The 23,427-nt window shown below is 42.3% G+C and overlaps 1 protein-coding gene across 4 annotated transcripts in view; it reads left to right on the forward strand.

Annotated features, from left to right (window-relative positions):
* Positions 1-797: 797 nt before the first annotated feature.
* The window catches only part of LOC140453513 (platelet-activating factor acetylhydrolase 2, cytoplasmic-like), a 30,927-nt gene continuing 8,297 nt past the window's right edge, over positions 798-23,427 (forward strand). Inside the window, exons 1-6 of one of the 4 annotated variants that reach the window (XM_072548250.1) lie at positions 798-892; positions 2,977-3,100; positions 11,534-11,684; positions 13,397-13,490; positions 18,240-18,308; positions 20,089-20,290. In XM_072548250.1, the coding sequence (XP_072404351.1) occupies positions 3,011-3,100; positions 11,534-11,684; positions 13,397-13,490; positions 18,240-18,308; positions 20,089-20,290 (606 nt within the window). In that variant the 5' untranslated portion in view covers positions 798-892; positions 2,977-3,010. Of the gene's footprint in view, positions 893-1,328; positions 1,448-2,976; positions 3,101-11,533; positions 11,685-13,396; positions 13,491-18,239; positions 18,309-20,088; positions 20,291-23,427 lie in introns of those variants that run through there. The other 3 variants (XM_072548252.1, XM_072548251.1, XM_072548253.1) reach the window with 3 other exon arrangements.

The following is a 23,427-nucleotide window of genomic DNA, read 5'->3' on the forward strand; positions in this document are numbered from 1 at the left end:
CCTGTGTTCACCTATCGCTACCTCACCACTGCGTCCCCTCTAACCCCTTTATCTGCAGCTTCCCCTACACCCATCCCCAGACCTGAAGAAGGGGTACACCTGAAACGTTGACTGTTCCACATCCACCTCCTGGTGCTACCTGGCTTGCTGTGTTCATCCAGTCTCCTGCTTGGCCACCTTGGATTCCAGCATCTGCAGGGTTTTTTTTGTCTCTAACGATGGGCTGAATTCCATTATTTTGTGAAATCATTCAAGATGGCATTGGATGTTTCTGAAGAAAGATCACCTTCATCCAAAATATTAACTCTGCTTTGTCCCCACAACTGCTACCAGATCTGCTGAGCATTTCTAGCAAATTCTGGCTTTGTTTCTGATTTCCAGCATCCGCGTTATTTTTGTTTTGACATTGGATTATTGTTGGGCGAGAAATAATATTCACGGATATAGGGAAAATATAGGCGATTGACACTATGTAACGACGGATGAAGTGCTCAAGCCCGAGACGTCGACTTTCCTGCTTCTCGGGTGCTGCCTGACCTGCTGTGCTTTTTCAGCACCACTCCTCTCAACTATGCAACGACGGTCATCTGGAGAGCCGTGCATGGATGATGGGCCGAACGGCGTCCTTCTGTGATTCGGTGAGATGCCGGCGGAGGGCGCTGCCGTGCTCCTGTGGTTTCCACGGCCGCGGGCGGTGGCAGGGAGGGACCGCGGTGCAGTGTGGGAGTTGTAGTCCCTTACCCACTGCGGCCCTGGTGAGGAAGCTGCGGTGAAACTGCAGTTCCCGGCGTGCCCCTGATGGCCCGAGGACGGAGCAAGGAAGAGACAAGGATAGGTCCGTGGAAGAGGTGAGGACACGGGCAGGCTGCAGGAAAGAAGAGGGAGAAGGAAGGTAATTATTCCCAGCATCTGGGCAGGAAGGTATTGAGGGAAAAATTGCCTGAACTTTTAAGGCGTCAAGGGAAACTTTTAGTTTCCCCTTTTTTGGGGGAATTTTGGTTGAATGCGATTTAAATAGGTCGCATGGAAGTATTAAGTGTTCTTTTTTAACCACTTTTTTTTTTAAAAGGAACAGTGACTTCAACAAGATTACATTTGATTAAGCCTTCCTGGGTTGTGTGCAAACAGACTAGTTGAGACCAGTGGGGAGGGAGGGAGGGGAGGTAGGTAGGTAAGTAAAGAGGAGAAGGACAAGGGAACGCTCAATGCCCAGACTTGGAAGAATGGAGGAAAGGGTTTGCTACAAGAACATATGGTTTAACTGCACCTTGTCTGTGTGGCTCATTGTGGCATGAATTGTGCAATGGATCTATGTATCCAAAACACCAATACATGAACTCTGTTCTCTACTAATGTGCTTTACATTCAGTGCAGTCTGAACAGCGATACTGAGAAGCCACAAAATAGAAACTGGTCAGTCTTGTTTGTTGCTTAATCCTCCACTCAAGTAAGTTCCAAGTACAGTACTAGATGTTTTCATTATAGCTTTTGCTTCTAAGGCACAGCTGTTGTTTATTTTGATGGTATCTCTGTGCGTGAATGGTATCCTTCACCTATTGTGAAAAGTGTGGAGCCAGTGCCCACTGGGTCCTGTATTATTAATCTTAGCTTTAAGCACCATACTTTTCTATATGACAGAAATAAATTTATTTCATTGTAAAGAAGGTGGATTCTGCTGTTTCATGGGCATTGTTGTTACAGCATTGAACATGAACAAAAGTGCACTTGTGGAAAATCTTCTTTGTGCCAATTTAGTGGTAGGTCAGCAACCTAGATGGTGCTTATGTAAACAAAGGAACTGGGAAACTTCACATTGTCCAGTGGAAATATGCCCTTGGAGATTTCTGGATACCTGATGGCAGATGGATCTGAAACTGTGCTTTCCATTGTGTTCAAATACCTGCTTGCCCACTCAGATATTGGCTTTATCCAGTGAGCTTTTGAACCCCAGTTGACAAGCTCAAGGTTTAATCCCAGCTTATTGTTATCAGATACTCGGCGGAGCTACTATATTTTGCTTCAGAATCATTGGGTTTGGGAGAGGAAAAGTTGAATACTTGCCCACTGTCCAATAATCCCCTTTGGTTGGAGTGTGAGAGTATGGATGTTGTGAGAGAAATTCAGCTCAGTTTTGATTTCCCCCACCCCACAGTCAAATTTGTATAGTTTTTGATATGTAGACTGCTAACATTTAAAAATTGTACTGTCAGTGCGTGAGAGGAGAGGTGATGGCCTAGTAGTATTATCCCTGGATTGTTAATCCAGAGACCAAGGTAATGTTCTGGGAACCCACGTTCAATTCCACCACAGTATATGATGAAATTTGAATTCAATAAAAATCAGGAATTGGGAATTTCACAATGACCATGAAACCATTGTCGACTGTTGGAAAAATGTCCTTTAACTGGTCTGGCCTATGGCAATGTGGTTGACTCTTAGTGCCCTCTGGCCAGTTAGGGATGGGCAATAAATGTTGGCCTAGTTGGCTATGCCCTCATCCCATGAAGGAATAAACGAAAAAAGAGCCTGTGGAGCAATTAGAGAGGAAAAGCTTACAGAACAATGACCTTGGTTTTAAATTGTTAAAAGAATGCGAGGACGGCACAGACAAGTTGGACCGAAGGGTCTGTTTCTGTGCTGTACTTCTCTCTGACTCTATTTCTCTGGGAAGAAAGTAATGGACAGAGTTTGAAGGCTGCAAAAGAATGGAGACATTTTGATTGCTGCTTTTCAGAAGTGTATTAGAGCTGGTTGAAACTGTTCACCCAATCCTTTGGGTGACTGGGTTCACACAGACTTTCAAAACTTTTTGTGGATAGGTAATGATATAACTATGTGTTGCAGGATTCTTACAATGGGATAAAGTTTAACTTTGGAATCTGGAATGTGTCAGTCTCTCTCTATCATAGTTATTTACAACACTTAGGCAACAAGACAAAACAGTAAACATTATTTTTGTTGTCTTATGCATCCTAGGAAGTGGATTCAACGCTACAGTTTGGAAAAAAATATGGGTGGGGTGCAATCCCTGGGATTGCCTTCTGCGACAGGACCCCATAAAGTTGGCTGCACAGATATCATGACTGATCACAGAAGGCAGGTAAGGTGGAGACATGTTTCAGCAGGGAATCAAGTTTAATAAAGAGTTGCTGCAGTATATCTAGTCCTAGATGGAGGGAGTGGATGCATAAATTACTGGATAAGGTGAAAATCCAGTGGGCTATTTTGTCCTTTGTGGCGTCAAGCATCTTGAATGCTGTCACAACTATACCCATCCAGACAAGCGGAGATTGTCCATCATGCTCTTAACTTTGTACTTGATAGATGGTAGAGTGGTTTTGGAGAGTCACCTTCTTTAGAATATCCACACACTTAGCTGTTCCAGTATGCATGCCGTTTATGTGGCTGATCCAAATAGATCCTGGTCTGTGGTGACCCTAAGGATATTAGATTTGTTGCACAATGTGAAATCCTTACTGTTCCTGTATTAGGGCAGATGCCTAATGGGAGACCTACACTCTGACACATGCAACAGAACTCCGATATGTTGCAGGGATCTTTTAAGAGGAATGATTCTGATGTACCTGTGAGATTGCCCCATCAGGAACCAATAGGAAGTCAGGGTATTTGTTCTTCAAGTGCAAATCTGCAAACAAATAATGGACCTGCATCCATCTATCTGGCCTCTACTGACAGATTGCTGTTTGAAAGTGAGATGTCTCAGAAGGGCTCCTCTTTGTCTGTCCCCAGCAGGTATGTGAGCTCTGGGTTCTGGATTGGTTTCTTATCTCTTTATTCCTGTTCAGTGAGGCCAATTTCAACTTCACTATCGCGGCCCCGTTAACTCAGCCTCATATGAATGATTTGTAGTGTTCCCAATACCCCAACTAATGCACTTACTTGTTTGTCATAGAGTCATAGAGATGTACAGCATGAAACAGACTCTTCAGTCCAACCCGTCCACGCCGACCAGATATCCCAACAATCTAGTCCCACCTGCCAGCAGCTGGCTTATATCCCTCCAAACCCTCCCTATTCACATACCCATCCAAATGCCTTTTAAATGTTGCAATTGAACCAGCCACCACCACTTCCTCTGGCAGCTCATTCTGTACATGTACCACCCTCTGCATGAAAAAGTTGCCCCTTAGGTCCCTTTTATATCTTTCCCCTCTCACCCTAAACCTATGCCCTCTAGTTCTGGACTCCCCAACCCCAGGTAAAAGACTTTGTCTATTTACCCTATCCATGCCTTTCATAAGTTTGTAAACCTCTATAAGGTCACCCCTCAGCCTCCGACACTCCAGGGAAAACAGCCGCAGCCTGTTCAGCCTCTCCCTGTAGCTCAAATGCTCCAACGCTGGCAACACCCTTGTAAGTCTTTTCTGAACCCTTTCAAGTTTCATAACATCTTTCTGATAGAAAGGAGACCAGAAATGCATGCAATATTCCAACAGTGGCCTAACCAATGTCCTGTACAGCTGCAACATGACCTCCCAACTCCTGTACTCGATTCTCTGACTAATAAAAGAAAGCATACCAAACGCCTTCTGCACAATCCTATTTACCTGTGACTCTACTTTCAAGGAGCTATGAAACTGCACTCCAAGGTCTCTTTGTTCAGCAACACTCTCTAGGACCTTACCACTAAGTGTATAAGTCCTACTAAGATTTGCTTTCTCAAAATGGAGCACCTCGCATTTATCTAAATTAAACTCCATTTGATATTTCTCAGCCCTTGGCCCATCTGGTCAAGATACTGTTGTAATCTGAGGTAATCTTCTTTGTCGTCTACTACACCTCCAATTTTGGTGTCATCTGCAAACTTACTAACTGTACCTCTTATGCTCGCACCAAGTCATTTATGTAAATGACAAAAAGTAGAGGGCCCAGCACCGATCCTTGTGGCACCCCACTGGTCACAGGCCTCCAGTCTGAAAAGCAACCCACCACCACCACCCTCTGTTTTCTACCTTTGAGCCAGTTCTGTACCCAAATGGCTAGTTCTCCCTGTATTCCATGAGATCTAACCTTGCTAACCAGTCTGTCTTTTTTTTAAGAGTTTTTGTTTAAAAAAAGGGAGTGATCTTTGTAGGTGGTGTAACCACTAAATACTGCTTTAGAAACACAAACACTGAAGAACCAGGAATAGTGCCAGAAGACTGGAGGATAGCAAATGCTATTCCCTTGTTCAAGAAGGAGAGGAGAGACAATCCTGGTTATTATAGACCTTTAAGCCTTACTTCAGTTGTGGGTAAGGTGTTGGAAAAGGTTATAAGAGATAGGATTTATAATCATCTAGAAAGGAATATGTTGATTAGGTATAGTCAACCCGTTTTGTGAAGGGTACTTCATGCTTCACAAACATTATTGAGTTCTTTGAGAAGCTGACCGAACAGATGGATGAGGGTAAAGCGGTTGATGTGGTGTATATGCATTTCAGTAAGGCGCTTGATAAGGTGCCCATGGTAAGCTGTTGCACAAAATACGGAGGCATGGGATTGAGGGTGATTTAGAAGTTTGGATCAGAAATTGGCTAGCGGAAAGAAGACAGAGGGTGATGGTTGATGGGAAATGTTCATCCTGGAGTTCAGTTACTAGTTGTGTATTGCAAGGATCTGTTTTGGGTCCACTGCTGTTTGTCATTTTATAAATGACCTGGATGAGGGCATAGAAGGATGGGTTAAGCAAATCTTAGCAGGACGTATACACTTAATGGTAAGGACCTAGGGAGTGTTGCTGAACAAAGAGACCTTGGAGTGCAGGTTCATAGCTCCTTGAAAGTGGAGTCACAGGTAGATAGGATAGTGAGGAAGGCGTTTGGTATGCGTTCCTTTATTGGTCAGAGTATTGAGTACAGGAGTTGGGAGGTCATGTTGCGGCTGTACAGGGCATTGGTTCAGCCACTTTTGGAATATTGCGTGCAATTCTGGTCTCCTTTCTATCAGAAAGATGTTGTGAAACTTGAAAGGGTTCAGAAAAGATTTACAAGGATGTTGCCAGGGTTGGAGGATTTGAGCTATAGGGAGAGGCTGAACAGGCTGGGGCTGTTTTCCCTGGAGTGTCAGGAGGCTGAGGGGTGACCTTATAGAGGTTTACAAAATTATGAGGGGCATGATTAGGGTAAATAGACAAAGTCTTTTCCCTGGAGTTGGGGAGTCCAGAACTAGAGGGCATTGGTTTAGGGTGAGAGGGGAAAGATATAAAAGGGGCAACTGTTTCACACAGAAGATGGGACGTGTATGGAATGAATTGCCAGAGGAAGGGGTGGATGCTTGTACAACTGCAACATTTAAGAGGCATTTGGATGGGTTTATGAATAGGAAGGGTTTAGAGGGATATGGGGCGGGTGCTGGCAGGTGGGACTAAATTGGATTGGGATATCTGGTCGGCATGGACGGGTTGGACCAAAGGGTTTGTTTCCATGCTGTACATCTCTATGACTCTAGTAAATTTGTAGATGGCACTACGGTCGGTAGAGTTGTGGATAGTGCCGAAGGATGTTGCAGGTTACAAAGCGACATAGATAAGCTGCAGAGCTGGGCTGAGAGGTGACAAATGTGGGCGGCACGGTGGCACAGTGATTAGCACTGTTGCCTCACAGCGCCAGAGACCCGGGTTCAATTCCAGCTTCAGGCGACTGACTGTGTGGAGTTTGCACATTCTCCCTGTGTCTGCGTGGGTTTCCTCCGGGTGCTCCGGTTTCCTCCCACAATCCAAAAATGTGCAGGTTAGGCAAATTGGCCATGCTAAGTTGCCCGTAGTGTTAGGTGAAGGGGTAAATGTAGGAGAATGGGTTGGGTGGGTTACGCTTCGGCGGGTCGGTGTGGACTTGTTGGGCCAAAAGGCCTGTTTCCACACTGTAAGTAATCTAATCTAATCTAAAAACTAAACAGCACTTTCAATGAAGTAATTTGTCAAAACTATTGATGTACCTGGAAAGGTAAGGATTGTGTGTGGTCAGATGGGCCACACAAGGTATTTGTGAAATCAAGCCCTCAGTAGAATAAGCTTGATGCTCTATTTGATCTCAGCCCTCTCAGAAATAAGATAGGAACAAATGGATGCAATCAGCTCCACTGAATCTATTTGGTTCCTCAAACCTATTTCAACAGCAGTGCGGCCACGATTGATCTGTTAACCTGCCAGCCTAACTCTCTCTTTTCTCAACTGTAACACTGTAGAATGCTGCTTGTTCAGAGATTTTATTGCTATACAATCTGATGTGGTGATGGGAAGTAAGGTGGGTAGATTGCACCTGCTTACCTTTAGTTTCGCAGAAGCTGCTTTATATAATAAGGAAGTTCTTAACATTTACATCAACTGCTGTTTAACTGCATGTCTTGTACTTTTTAGATTTTGGGCTTTCATCATTTGAGTTTCGATGTTTGTCATCTGTTGTCTCTGGTTGTGAAATGCACACTGCAAAGTCTCACTTAGTTTGTTTTATGATTAATGTCGGTATTCATAGAATCGCTGCAGTACAGAAAGACGACATCCAGCCCATCGGGTCTGTATTGACTCTCCGAAGAGCATTCCACCCAGACCCACCCTATCCCCTTAACCCTGCCATATTCTGGGGATCAGATCCATGGCATTGTTTTTGCTGTTCTTCCAATTCCTGCCTTTTTTGCATCCTCTATCTCCTGAGTAACTGGTTGGACCTTCAACTGCTTTGACTTTAAGTTCTAATTTCTCCCATAAAGGTCTCCAATTCTCGAGCCATCTCTTCCTTTTTAAGATGCTCACTGTAACCTACCTTTTTGATCACTTGCTATTAAGGGATGATGTGAAATTTGGCTAGATAATTGCACCTGCAAAATGTTATGGGCATTTTTACAACATCAAAGGCACAGTATAAATGCAAATTATCAAAAAGGAATTGACTTGAGGAAAATAGGGATGTACTTCAATGGGAAATTTTTAGGGTAACAAGAATATATTAATTGAGCTGAATAGCACTTTCCTGTCCTTAGTTCCTATTTTTTCTTTGGTTCTTCTCATGTGACTTGTAAGATGGATTTACATAAAACATCACATGAGGAAATCTGCAGTAAGCATAATTTAGAGGTCGATTTTCTCCTGCCCATTCCTGGAAATAAAATATTATTACAGACATGTAGCATGTCCCAAACCATCAAAATGCTCCCCGGTATGTAATTTTTCTAAGTATTAGAAATGTGTTTGATATGAATCACTTGCATACCATGGTGATTAGAGATGATTGTGATTATGTTCTTCTGAAATTACATAAGTAAACTGTGCAAGAGTTATTCCATGTAGCAAGGCGTAACACTGAGACATAGGATTATAAACTGGTTTCTGTTGAGGTTTGTCAGCTTGTTACCTTGATCATCTTGGTTCGCTTGAGCTGCTTATTTTGTGTTACTCAAGTCAGTATATCATATGCAAATTAAGTTGAGAGTTTTGCTGCTGAACATGTTGCCCGTTGTGATACCAACATATGAGCTGAACAAGCCCAGGCTTCTATTCCTGTCTGTCTTATCTCCAGTCACAATTCAACAGGAAGAAAATGAGCCAGTACGGTTTCTGAGAAATAAAGAAAGATAGGAAACATACACTACCTGAGAAAACCTAAAAAGTTGAGAAGGTTAGAGCTCCAAGCATTAGTAAACATGGAAAATGGTCAAAGGTGGCCTGAGTTATTGTTAAAGCTATTTGTTTTTATATTTAAAAAAGTATGAAGGTAACTAGGTTTATTCTGTTGGTATCTTTTCACATCAAAAATCACAGATTTTGTCCCTGATGAATTGAAACATTGTAAAGAAAAGGGATATGGTAAAGGGTCAGATAAATGGGCCAACATTAATAGTTCTTCTTGAGCAAAGGAACAAACTGAATGAACTGAGCTCTTCTCAGTGCTATGAAATTCTGAGATCCTAGACGGACATAAAATCAACCTGTATTCCCTGAGTTAGGAATTCTCTGAGCCAAAGATTCAGACCACTATTCAGTCACCCCCGGCTAGAAAGGATGTGAGGAAGAGAGAATAAAACACTTAGGAGTTAAGTAATCTGCTGGTGGCTGCTGCTTAGATTCTCACATTAAAAGTGGCCAAGTGATTGGGAAGCAGTTGAAGCTGATAGACATGTCAGCACCTTAGAGCTGGAGCAGAAGCATAATGAGGGAAGTGAAACATCTCATTTGCAAATTTCCATGTGACAGGCTCTCACAAGATGGAGTGTTTTTCGGACTGTCAGCAGACACGCACTACAACTATCATGTAATACGTGTGGGTAGTATTGACTCACCAAAATCTTACTGTCTTGATCGACCATATCCACAACTTCTTTCCCCAGTTGTGTCACACAGTCCTTGTCTTGGACTCAAACTGTGCTCCTTCCAGCATCTGTGTTTTGTCTGGGAATATTTGACAGGGGCAATGCAGAGGGGTTTGCTCTATATATAATCTATACTATACATGACTGGGATTGTTTCAGACCGTATAGAGGGAGCTTTGCTTTGTGTCTAACTTGTGTGTACTTGTCCTATGGGTATTTTACTGAGAAGGTGCTTTCCTCTGCTATAAAAACAGAAAATGCTGAAAATTCTCCACAGTTCTGGCAGTATTTGTGGACAGAAATGGAATTAATTATTTTGAGTTCAATATGACTCCAGAACTGAAGGAAGAAATGCAGTAAGTTATATGCCATTAAAATGGGGTCCGGGAGGTAGGAAAAAAGGAAACGTCTGAAAGAAATTCAAAAGTCAAAGAAATTAAATGTCAAAGATGTTATATAGAAAAGGGAGTCATTATGGTTATAATAACAAAATAAAGCATTTATGCAGAATGATTGTAAATGGTAGAATTATAAGCAGCTGTCCATAAGCAGATTAACATGAAAAACAAGATTCACATTTGCAAATAAATCAGAATCAAAGTGAGTGACCGATTTCCATGATCTTAAATTTTTGAACCCCATGTTGAGTCTAATTTATATATAACACGCAGACCCATTCAGTCCAAAAGCAATAAAATGCCTAATTGGCAGAGGCGGTGCTATTCCTCAAGGTTGCATTGAGTTTCACTGCAACAGTGCCGCAGGATAAGAAGAGGAAGGTGAGCATGAGGCGGTGAAATAAAACAATCAGAAGCTCAGGGTCATTTCTGTGGACTGAACACACATACTTGACAAATCAGTCACCCAATCTGCATTTTTTCAACCCCCACCACCCCCAAATGTAAAGACACAGAATGAAATTTTAAGAAGTACTTGCAAATTGCTGCTTCACCTGAAATGTGTTTTTGTGGTTTTGGATGGTGAGGAAATATAAGATAAGGTTGATTTGAGGAATAGATCAGGGTGTCACAAGTTAATGGATCCTGTGGAATGCTGACAGGGAGGGAAGAGGTGAGTGCAGGTGGGGTTGGACATAGTTGAGGGCTCTGTAATCCAGTTATAGGAGGATTCCTCAATCAAAAAAATGAGAGGACACATCAAATTTGCTGTAGAAAATACACAACAACCTGCTCAAAAATGAAAGTATCTGCACCCAGCCTGGGAGTGCTTAATACCATGTAGAAGGAGCTTTGTTCTGTATCTACCCTGTTTTGTAACTTATGCCAACATTTAGTGTCTAAAATAGATGTTGACATTGAATTTTTCTCTTACATTGTGCAAAGAAACATGAAAAATTGCGAAAGACAAATCTTACAAAAGGAACTGTTCCTTCCATATTGTCAGCCTTCAACTGTCCATTTCATGTTCTTGATATAACTTGTTGAGAAAATCATTACCTCAGTAACTGACAGCTTTGTCAGAACATTTGTGGAAAAACCTGAGAGAGTTTTTTGGCTTTGACTTGCATTAGTTTATGCAGGGACTTGTTGTAAAGAATTGGTTATTTTGTCACAGTTGGAAGAAATCAGGTGCACACAGATTCAATGCTTTAGAAATGGTAAAAATACATAATACAGAATATTAACTGGAGAAGCGCCCTAACTGTGTCTAAAAATCAAGATCTAGATAGGATCTTGTGATGCAGCGATAGTGTCCCTACCTCGAGACTCAAAGTTTCAAGTGCAAACTCAGAATTTAATTGGCATTGAGATGTGTCATAAAATGTGCAAATACAATAATTTCTTCAAAAAAAACGGAACTCACACACGGTCTGATGTAAAACTCAGAGCTGGAAATTCTTCTTGGGCTATTTCAAGATCTGATTTGGAGTAATATTAAACTGAAGCAGTGCCTTTTCTCAGTTAAAAGCATATGAGGTTCAGTGACACTATTTTGATGATAAATAATAAGTTCTCACTAGTCTCCTGGACAACATTTGTCCCTCAACCAATGTTCTGTGAAACAGATCATCCTGTTGTTATCACATTGCTGTTTGTGGGTGTTTGTTATGCACACATTGCCATAATTTCTACATTGCACATCAAAGTATTTAATTTGGTTGCAAGTACTTCAGAGAATTCTTAGGTCAGGAAAGTTAATATATAAATGCAAATATTTTTCTGTTGCTTGCTCGTCTTGTATCCTTAAAAACAAACTTCAATTTGTTTCAGGGCAGTTTCTTTCGTTTGTACTATCCCTGTGAGGCTTGTGGAGAAGTGAAGCACCCACTATGGATTCCCAACTACGAGTATTGCAAAGGCCTTGCAGATTATCTGAACAGAGACAAGAGGTGGTGTGCTCCCTTGCTCAACATGGCATTTGGTGAGAACAACCCAACATAATGGCTGAGGTTCTGAGCTGTGCAATCAAAATAGTTGAGCAGAAGTTCCCACGCTGGAGAACGTGTCCACAGAGAGAAAGAGCACATTAGGGGTGGGTGTGTATTGAAGTTAGGTGTCGCTGGATGTGTGCAAAGTGTTCTTTGAACAATCTGATATGAGATCCAACAATGCAGCCATCAGAAACCAGAACAACTGTACTTTGAAAGGCACTCTTGCTATAATCTTGGCCGTTGGACCAAGTGGAATGCACTGGTCATCATTGACCTGTAATGGGTCCAATGGCCAAGTCTTGAAGTTGGTATGGAATTAAAGGTGCCCCTGATGTGCTGAGCCAGCAGCATTTCGGATGTGGATGGTTCTCTGAACATTCTTGGCCCAAATCAGAAGGTTTGACTCTCAACGTTAAAGGTTCAGAACAAAATGCAGGCTGATGCATGTGGTGCTAATATTGCAATAGGCTGTACTGTCAGAGTTGCTATCTTTTGGATATGATCTTAAACTGAGGCTCCTTCAGCTCTCGGATGTGAAAGATACATTCACAGTTCAAAACAGATCAGGAATGTTCTCTTTGGTACAGTGGTCAATATTTATTCCTCAACAAATGTTACTAAAATAAATTCCTCAACAAATGTTTCTGGTTATCAACTCATTGCTGCAAGCAAATTGGCTGCCAGATCTCCTACATAAACAGTACTGACTTCATTACAAAAGTACTTCATTGGCTGTAAAATAGGTTGGATATTTTTTTTGGCCTCTTGGCCATGAGCTTTCGCACAATGCCTTTCCTATAGGGAAGCATACCAACTTATTTCAGAGGAGTATTATCAAATCATGTTTCACACCAAACCATTATAAAGGGGTGATCAAAATCTCAATAAAAGATCTGGGTGTTAAAGATATTCTTATAAAGGAGAAGGGAGAATGGCTGAGAGATTTAGGAGAAGTATTCCAGAGCTTGGAGCCATTCAGTGGTCGTGAATATTAGAGGATTGAAAATTGGTGTACAAGAGCCAGCAGTAGTGGCGTATCTCAGAGGAGTTGTCAGGTCGGACAAGGATTCAGGGAGACACTGGGTGAAGTTGGAGATTTGAACAGGGGATGAGCTTTTGTAAAGTCAAGGTATTGCCAGGGAAGGAACCAATGTATGACAATGGAGCAATGGATGAATGAGATCTGGTGTAAGTCAAGATTTAGACAGCAGAGTTGTGACAAATCACAAGTTTACGCAGAATGGGTAAGGTGGGAAAGAATTATAATAGTTGAAATAATGATTAGTATGGTAAGGGTGAGAGTATCAGCAGTAGATTGTCTGTCTGAGCTGAGGTAGTTGACCTCACCTGATTGATTCAAGTTGCACTCAAGGAGGACAGGTGCTGAGGTGAAAGTGCTTTCTCTCACTCGACAGCAAAGCATAGACAGAAAGACACAAGGCACAGTGTGAGAAGTTTGAACAATTAGTGGTCATACCAAGAGGTCTGGAGAGATTGTGCCAAGTGCAGAGGGAAAATTGATCTTGTCCATATATATGACCTACTCGTGTATTGTAACCTACCATGGTTTTTGATTTCATTGTAAGAGCACATGTGTAAATTATTGCCAAGATGAAATTACAGTCCAGACCCAAGTATTCGTACCACTTTTGCCAACCAGTGTTATCTTTTCATGCCCTATCTTTTGTTTATCATTCTGTAGGTTATTATGAAGTCCCGGTTGGATGGGATGCTTCTTTCAGAGCTGCAGAGAAATACCCATTGATTATATTTTCTCACGGTCTTGGGGCTTTCAGGTAGAGTGCCAAATCTTATGACAACTGGTTTTAATTTCTGAAATCTAGAATATCAGAGCAGGAGTATGCCATTCATTCAGGTCTTTGAACTTGCTCCACCATTCACTATGATCATGGCTGATCATCCAACTCACTGCCCTGTTCTTGCTTTCACCCCATACCCTTTTTGATCCCTTTAGCCCTCAGAACTATATCTAACTCCTGTTGAAAACATTCAGTGTTTTGGCCTCAACTGCTTTTGATGACAGAATTTCACAGGCTCACTACTTTCTGGGTGAAGAAATGTCGTCTTATCTCAGTCCTAAATGCCTGACTCTGTATCTTTAAACTATGACTCCAGGTTCTGAACTCCCTGGTCATTGGGAACATCCTTCCTGTGTTTACACTGTACCGTCATGTTAGAATGTTATAGTCTTCTATGACATCTCCACCCCAACCCATCTCCCCTCATTCCTTTAAACTCCACTGAGTACAGTCCTAACTAATCCAATCTCTCTGAAGTTTAACTTCTGTCAATTTTGCACCAACTTATTTAGTACCACCAGGCTATTTCTTCAGCCTCTTTTTCCAGGGCTAACAAAGTCATACAGCATGGAAACAAACCCTTCAGTCTACCTAGTCCTTGCTGAAAATAATCCCACTTGCCTGCTCCTGACCCACATCCCTCCAAACCTTTCCTATTCATGTACTTACCCAAATGAGAGATCCAACAGTTGGTTGGTCACCTCCTTTATCCACCTTTGTTTCTTTTTCATCTCTCGTACTCTTTTTTTTTGCCACACTCTCGTTTGTACACATCTTTTTTCTTGTCCTCTCCCACTTTTTTCTTCTCTGTAATGGCATACCAGTATCATGCAGCCTCATTTCTCCATTTGATGCAGCATTCCTGTCCTATAGGCGGTAGCCACTCTTTTTTTTTTTCCAGGGCACTACATCTCCTATTCAGTCCTCATATAATGGATATTGCTTGTGTGCTACCCCCTTCCTTTTATATGATTGTTCCCAATCTCCCACTGACAAATAGCGGGCAGCCAGTACTGCTGTGAGAGGATCATGTGGCTAAAGTATCTCACTTTTTAGACAATAGACAATAGGTGCAGGAGTAAGCCATTCTGCCCTTCGAGCCTGCACCACCATTCAATATGATCATGGCTGATCATCCTTAATCAGTATCCTGTTCCTGCCTTATCTCCATAACCCTTGATTCCATTATCCTTGAGAGCTCTATTCAATTCTTTCATAAATGAATCCAGAGACTGGGCCTCCACTGCCCTCTGGGGAAGAGCATTCCACACAGCCACCACTCTCTGGGTGAAGAGGTTTCTCCTCACCTCTGTCCTAAATGGTCTACCCCGTATTTTTAAGCTGTGTCCTCTGGTTCGGCACTCACCCATCAGTGGAAACATGTTTCCTGCCACCAGAGTGTCCAAGCCTTTAATAATCCTATATGTCTCAATCAGATCCCCCCCTCAGTCTTCTAAACTCAAGGGTATACAAGCCCAGTCGCTCCAGTCTTTCAGTGTAAGGTAATCCCGCCATTCCAGGAATTGACCTCGTGAACCTACGCTGCACTCCCTCAATAGCTAGAATGTCTTTCCTCAAATTTGGAGACCAGAACTGCACACAGTACTCCAGGTATGGTCTCACCAGGGCCATGTACAGCTGCAGAAGAATCTCTTTGCTTCTATACTCAATCCCTCTTGTTATGAAGGCCAGCATGCTATTAGCTTTCTTCACTACCTGCTGTACCTGCATGCTTACCTTCATTGACTGGTGTACAAGAACACCCATATCTCTCTGTACTGCCTCTTTACCTAAATTGATTCCATTTAGGTAGTAATCTGTCTTCCTGTTCTTGCCACCAAAGTGAATAACCATACATTTATCCACATTATCTGACCACTCACCTAACTTGTCCAGGTCACCCTGTAATCTCCTAACATCCTCATCACATTTCACCCTGCCACCCAGCTTAATATCATCAGCAAATTTGCTAATGTTATTGCTAATACCATCTTCTATATCATTAACATATATTGTAAAAAGCTGCAGTCCTAGCACTGATCTCTGCGGTACCCCACTGGTCACTGCCTGCCATTCCAAAATGGAGCTGTTTATCACTACTCTTTGTTTCCTATCAGCCAAACAACTTTCAATCCAAGTTAGTACGTTGCCCCCAATACCATGCGCCCTAATTTTGCTCACTAACCTACTATGTGGGACTTTATCAAAAGCTTTCTGAAAGTCCAGGTACACCACATCTACTGGATCTCCCTCATCCATCTTCAGAGTTACATCCTCAAAAAATTCCACAAGATTAGTCAAGCATGATTTCCCCTCCATAAATCCATACTGACTCTGACCTATCCTGTTACTACTATCTAGATGTGTCGTAATTTCATCCTTTATAATAGACTCCAGCATCTTTCCCACCACTGAGGTCAGACTAACTGGTCTATAATTTCCTGCTTTCTCTCTCCCACCTTTCTTAAAAAGTGGTATAACATTAGCCACCGTCCAATCCGCAGGAACTGATCCCGAATCTATCGAACTCTGGAAAATAATCACCAACGCATCCACGATTTCTCGAGCCACCTCCTTCAGTACCCTGGGATGTAGACCATCAGGCCACGGGGACTTATCAACCTTCAGACCTAATAGTCTCTCCAACACCAATTCCTGGCAAATATAAATTCCCTTAAGTTCAGGTCCTTCAGCCACTGTTACCTCAGGGCGATTGTTTGTGTTTTCCCCAGTGAACACAGATCTGAAGTACCAATTCAATTCTTCTGCCATTTCTTTGTTCCCTGTAATATATTCCCCTGTTTCTGTCTTCAAGGGCCCAATTTTAGTCTTCACCATTTTTTTGCTTTTCACATACCTAAAAAAGCTTTTACTATCCTCCTTTATATTATTGGCCTTCGTACCTCATTTTTTCTGTATATTTACTTCTTAGTAATCCTCTGTTCTTTAAAAGTTTCCCAGTCCTCCATTTTCCCACTTATCTTTGCTATGTTATACTTTTTCTCTTTTAACTTTATATGTTTCTTAACTTCCCTCGTCAGCCACGGCCACCCATGCCTCCTCCTAGGATCTTTCTTCCTTTTTGAAATGAACTGATCCTGCAACTTCTGCATTATACACAGAAATATCCGCCGTTGTTCCTCTACTGTCATCCCTGCTAAGGTATTGCACCATTGAACTTTGGCCAGCTCCTCCCTCATAGCTCCATAGTTCTCTTTATTCAACAGAAATATTGTCACTTCCGATTGTACCCTCTTCCTCTCAAATTGCAGATTGAAGCTTATTGTATTATGGTCACTACTTCCCAATGGCTCCTTCACTTCGAGGTCTCTGACCAATTCTGGTTCGTTGCACAATACCAGATCCAGAATTGCCTTCTCCCTGGTCAGCTCCAGCACCAGCTGTTCTAAGAATCCATCTCTGAGGCACTCCACAAAGTCTCTTTCTTGAGGTCCAATACCATCCTGATTCTCCCAGTCTACCTGCATGTTGAAACCCCCATAACGACTGTAGTAACATCTTTGCGACAGGCCAATTTCAGCTCCTGATTCAACTTACATCCAACATCCAGACTATTGTTTGGGAGCCTGTAGATGACTCCCAAGAAGGTCTTCTTACCCTTAGTATTTCTAAGGGTATATCCACACTGACTCTATATCCCCTGATTCTAGATCCCCCCGCGCAAGGGACTGAATATCCTCCCTTACCAACAAGACCACATCACCCCCTCTGCCCATCAGTCTGTCCTTACGATAGCACGTGTAGCCTTGAATATTCATTTCCCAGGACCTGTCCACTTGAAGCCACGTCTCAGTTATCCCCACAATATCGTATCTGCCAATTTCCAAAAGAGCCTCAAGCTCATCCATCTTATTTCTAATGCCTCGTGCATTCATGTATAGTATTTTTAATTTGTTACTGCCCTCACCCTTCCCATCAACTCCTATTTCACTCAACCTTACAGCATGATCCCATTCTGAGTTTTCTGCCTCATTGATACAGTTGTTTTTCTTGACTTCTCTTGTTCTAACTTTTCCTTCAATTTCCTTCTTAAACATCCAGTTTGTCCCCTCCCCCTGCTACTTAGTTTAAACGTAGCTATGTTGCAGTAGCAAACCTGCCTGCCAGAATGCTGGTCCCTAACCTATTAAGGTGCAAACCGTCTCTCTTGTAGAATCTATGCTTAACACAAAACATACCCCAGTGATCCAAGAATTTAAATCCTTGCTTCCTGCACCAGTTCCCCCAGCCACACGTTCAAGTCCATTATCTCCCTGTTTCTGGCCTCACCAGCCCGAGGAACTGGAAGCAAACCGGAGATAACCACCCTGGACATCCTGCTTTTCAGCCTTCTTCCTAGTTCTCTGAAGTCCCGCTGTAGCATGTTCCTCCACCTCTTCTTGACATCATTTGTGCCGACATGTACCACCACCACTGGCTCTTCATCTTCGTCCTTGAGGATTTCCTGCACTCTGTCAGTGATGTCTTTAACCCTGACACCAGGAAGGCAACACACCATCCTTACGTCCCGTCTGCTGCCACAAAATTCCCGGTCAGTTCCTCTCACAATGGAGTCCCCTATTACCACGGCTCTGTGTGATGTCTGACTCTTCCGCTCTGCCTCTGCGCCAACTTTTGATTGACAGACCTGGCTGCCTTGCAGACTGGCAGTGTCATCAGTCTCTACTGTTTCCAAAAGATTTTTGATTGTTTTTCACGTGACAGGACCGTGTACTCTGCTGTCTGCATCGAGTTGGCATCTCAAGGATTTATTGTCGCTGCTGTTGAGCACAGGTTAGTGACTTTAACAAGGCCTTGACACTTATGTAGCATTCAGATATGTTCAGTGAGCTCACTACCATTTTAGAGAGTCTGTCAATAGTCTTTTCCAATGTGGGATCATGCATTAGGTAATGCCTCTTGGGTTATGAGCTATGTCAAACCCCTGAGACAATGTAGAAAGATAGAATTATACTCTGTGCCTAATCTGTGCCGCACCTATTGTGTACGTAGAACACACAACACAGCACAGTACAGGCCCTTTGGCCCTCGATGTTATGCCAATCTCTTATCCTACTCGTAAGATCAAACTAACCTACATATCCTTCATTTTACTACCATCCATTTGCCTATCCAAGAATTGCTTAAATGTCAGTCATGTATCTGACTCTACTACCACTGCTGCCAGTGCATTCCACACATTCACCACATTCTGTGTAAAGAGCCCACCTCTGATATCACTCCTAAACCTTCCTCCAATCACCTTAAAATTATGCCCCTTATCATAGCCATTTCTGCTTTGGGGAAAAGTCTCTGGCTATCCATTCTATTTATGCTTCTCATTATCTTGTACACCTCTAACGAGTCACTTTTCTTTTCCTCTCCAATGGGAAAAGCCCTAGCTCCCTCTATCTTTCTTCATAAGACATGCTCTCCAGTCCAGACAGCATCCCAGTAAATTTCCTCTGCACCCTTTCTAAAGCTTCCACATCCTTTCTATAATGAGGCATCCAGAACTGAACACAATATTCCAGGTGTGGTCTAACCAGGGTTTACAGAGCTGCAGCATAACCTCGTGGCTCTTAAACTTAATCCAGGTTAGAGACAAAAAAGAATTGCAGCTGCTGGAATCCAAGGTAGACAAGCAGGAGGCTGGAAGAACACAGCAAGCCAGGCAGCATCAGGAGATGAGAAATCAACATGTTAGGTGTAACTCTTCTTCAGGACTGAAACTCAATCCCCCTGCCGATGTGAGCCAACACACCATACACCTTCTTAACAACCCTATCAACTTGAATGGCAACAGAGATCTATGGACATGGACCCAAATATCCTCTGTACCTCCAAACTGCCAAGAACCCTGCCTTTAACCTTGTATTCTGCATTCAAATTTGAACTTCCAAAATGAATCACTTCACACTTTTCCAGGTTGAACTCAATCTGCCACTTCACAGCCCATCTCCGCATTCTATCAGTGTTCCGTTGCAACCTACAACAGCCCTCCACACGACCCACAACTCCATGTTGTTGGCAAATTACTAACCCATCCTTCCATTTCCTCGTCCAAGTCATTTACAAAAATCACAATGATACTTATAATTTATTGTACACATACAAGATTGGATTCAGGCTGTAATATTGCAATACTTGTGTTGGATTTTGCTAATATAAACTTCATGTCTTGCTAAACCAGATTTAGAACTTGTGTTAAAAACCGAAAGAACTGCGGATGCTGGAAATCAGAAACAAAAACAGAAATTGCTGGAAAACATCAGAACTGTTCTGAGTAAGGATCACTAGATCTGAAACGTTATCTCTGATTTCTCTCCACAGTTGCTGCCAGATCTGTTGAGCTTTTCCAGCAATTTCTGTTTTTGTTCCACAACTTTTACTTCCATCTTCCTGCTCTTTGACTAATGTCTCGGGCCTCAATTGCTCTTCTTTCTGTGGGCTTTACCTTGTGTCAAGCCTGTCCTGGAAGTGTTCACAGAGTCTAACAGCATCTTTGCTATAAAGAATTCATTGTAACTGCCTCTGTGGTCTATTCATTTTTTTATTATTTGTTTTGGATCAGAGATGAATCAGCTTGCACAACCTTTTTTCTAAAGTCTTCTGTTGAGAATTTGGAGCCATCAGTTGGAGCAACAACTGCACTAGAGCAGTCTCTTGAGGGATCTGAGATCCCCCCAGCATCTCTAGCTGAGATGGAAGAAGAATGGCTCCCGTATAGGAAACTAGATACAGCTGAGGAAGATTTTACCTTCCGGAATAAACAGGTATGTTTAAAATCCAGGAACCAAAATGCAAGATCAGCAGACCTGCTCCATTGAATATTCCAATTTCAGTCTTGGCACTGGGGAAGGGTACTAAATGTGTCAGCAAATTTGTTTCTTGACTCCCTGATTATGTTTCTCTGCACGAATACAATTCTTATCAACTGATTTTAGTGGTTTATTTTAGTGCTGGGAAACACTTAGAGCCAGAATGTCTGCAGTTTCTTATTGACCTCTGAAGGAACTTGAGCAGTAATTTACTTCACTATAAATATGACTTATAAAACTCAGAGCTATATGCCTATTGTTGCAGTAGAATTAGTTGTTGTGTTTAAATGCTGCTTCCAATATGCTATTTCATGAGACTAACTAGCAGAGGTTACAAAGAAGACAGATGCACATTTACACAGCCCTTTTCACAACCTCAGAACATCCCAAAGTGCATTATAGCCAAAGAAGTATTTTCTGGAGTGCGGTCACTGTTGTTATGCAGGAAATGTAGCCCTCAATTTTCATACAGCAAAACCCCACAAACACCAAAGTGGTGATGATTGAGAGAAACATTTTGGCACAGGACAGTAGGGAGAGTTCACTTGCACTTCTTTGAAATAGTGTTGTAGGTTCTTTTGCATCCCCTTGAGAAAGCAAGCAGGGCCGCTGTTTAATGTCACATCCAAAGTAAGTGATTCCAATTGTAAAGTAATTAGCTGGACTTTGTGCTGTGGTCTCAAATGAACTGGAATTCATGACCTTGTGACTCAGAAGTAGGGGGGTCGTGGTGGAGGGTTGCTTTTCAGACTGGAGGCCTGTGACTGTGCCACAAGGATTGGTGCTGGATCCACTGCTCTTTATCATTGATATCAATGATTTGGATGTGAACAAAAGAGGTATAGTTAGTAATTTTGCAGATGAGACCAAAATTGGAGGTGTAGTGGACAGCAAAGAAGGTTACTTCAAAGTACAGCAGGATCTTGATCAGATGGGTCACTCGGTCGCGGAGTGGCAGATGGAGTTTAATTTAGATAAATGAGAGGTGCTACATTTTAGAAAGACAAATCAGGGCAGGACTTATACACTTAATGGTAAGATACTGCTGAACAAAGAGACCTGGGAGTGCAGGTTCATACTTGCTTGAAAGTGGAGTCTCGGGTAGATAGGATAGTCAAGAAGGCATTTAGTATGCTTTCCTTTATTGGTCAGGGCATTGAGTATAGGAGTTGGGAGGTCATGTTTCAGCTGTACAAAACATTGGTTAGGCCACTTTTGGAATATTGTGTGCAATTCTGGTCTCCCTGCTATAGGGGAAGGATGTTGTGAAACTTGAAAAGGTTCAGTAAAGATTTCCAAGGATGTTTCCAGGGTTGGAGGGTTTGAGCTATATGGAGAAGCTGAATAGGCTAAGACTCTATTCCCTGGAGCATCAGGGCTGAGATTACCTTTATAGAAGTATATAAAATCACGAGGGGCATGGATAGGGTAAATAGACAAGGTCTTTTCCCCAGGGTGGGGGAATCGAGAACTAGTAGGTTTAGGGTGAGAGGGGAAAGATTTAAAAGGGCCCTAACATGCAACTTTTTCATGCAGAGGGAGGTGCATGTGTGGAATGAGCTGCCAGAGGAAGTGGTGGAGGCTGGTACAATTACAACAATTAAAAGGCATCTGGATGGGTACATGAATAGGAAGGTTTAGAGGGATATGGGCCAAGCGCTGGCAAATGGGACCAGATTAATTTGGGATATCTGGTTGGTATGGACAGGTTGGACCTGCAGCTGCAGGTTGCAATGTTTGCTCATGTCTCATTCACCCCTGTGCCACTGAACTACTGTGGCTCCTCGTTAAGCAAAGCCTCAATTTTTTAAAAGCGTATCACTGTTTACAAAACCCTCCATGGCCTCTGCCTGATCTTTCTAATGCCCTTTGACCCCACAAGCTAATCTCTAATTCTGACCTTTTGAGCGTGTCTGATTTTAATCACTCCACCATCGCTTGTCCACCTCTGAGGACCCAAAGCTCTTAACTTTCTTCCAACATTCTCTCTAAACTGGCTGATTGTGAGAGTGTGCAGCCACTCCGATGTTGTGGGCACACTTATAACATTGACATCTGGTCCCTCAGACGGCAATACAGCCAGAAAGAAAATGCTGCTTGCTTCTCTAAACCAATCTGTTTCTCCACCTCTCCAGCTACTTTACGTTAGTCCTTAAAATCAACCTGTCTGATCCAGCTATTGGTCACCTACCCCTATTGATTTATGTAGCTCAGTGTGAAATTCTGCCTGAATATTTTTGTGAAGCACTTTGAGCATTACTCTGTGAAAGATGCAACTTTATTAGAAGTTGTTGCTCTCTAAAATAAGGAGGCAGTGGAAAAATAGGTAGACAGCCGTTTTAGTTACTGATATTAAAAAACTTTAAAAAGAAGTAATAATAGTGGGGTACTGCTACTTTTATATCTAAACATATAATAATAAAAGGGTCAGCCATTTTGGACTGAGTTTTTTTTTTAACTGATTCACGGGATGAGGGTGTCGCTGAATAACAAGCATTTATTGCCCATCGCAGCGGGCAGTTAAAAGTCAAATATATTGCTGAGAGTCTGCCGTCACATGTTGGTCAGACCAGATAAGGACAGCAGCTTCCTTCCCTAAAGGACATTAGTGAACCAGATGGGTTTTTCCAAACAATCAACAATGGATTCTTGGTCATCACAGGCTCTTGACTCCAGATATTTATTGAATTCAAATTCCACCATCTGCCGTGGCAAGATTCAAACCCGGGTCCCCAGAACATTACCTGGGTCTCTGGGTTAAGAGTCCAATGATAATACCACTAGGCCTTTTCCTCCCCTGGTTAGAGGAGGTTAGATTTCTTCACTTTTTTTTTGAAGCTTTGAAACACTTCACCAGAAATGGTGAGGATCTTCAAGGTTGAAATCTGTAGAATTTGGAATGTGAAGGGAATTGAAAGATCCAGTGAGAGTACAGGAGCATGAAGCTGAACTGAAAGATCAGGTACTACTGAATGGTAGAACACACTCGAGGAGCAAGAATGGTCAACTTGTCCTATTTTTCTGCAAGTTATAGAGAGATATTTTTCAGAATATCTGCTGGCTTCTTTCTCTACGTCTATCCTTCAAAGTTT

The sequence above is a fragment of the Chiloscyllium punctatum genome, chromosome 27 (genome assembly GCF_047496795.1).
Source record: "Chiloscyllium punctatum isolate Juve2018m chromosome 27, sChiPun1.3, whole genome shotgun sequence".
NCBI lineage: Eukaryota > Metazoa > Chordata > Chondrichthyes > Orectolobiformes > Hemiscylliidae > Chiloscyllium > Chiloscyllium punctatum.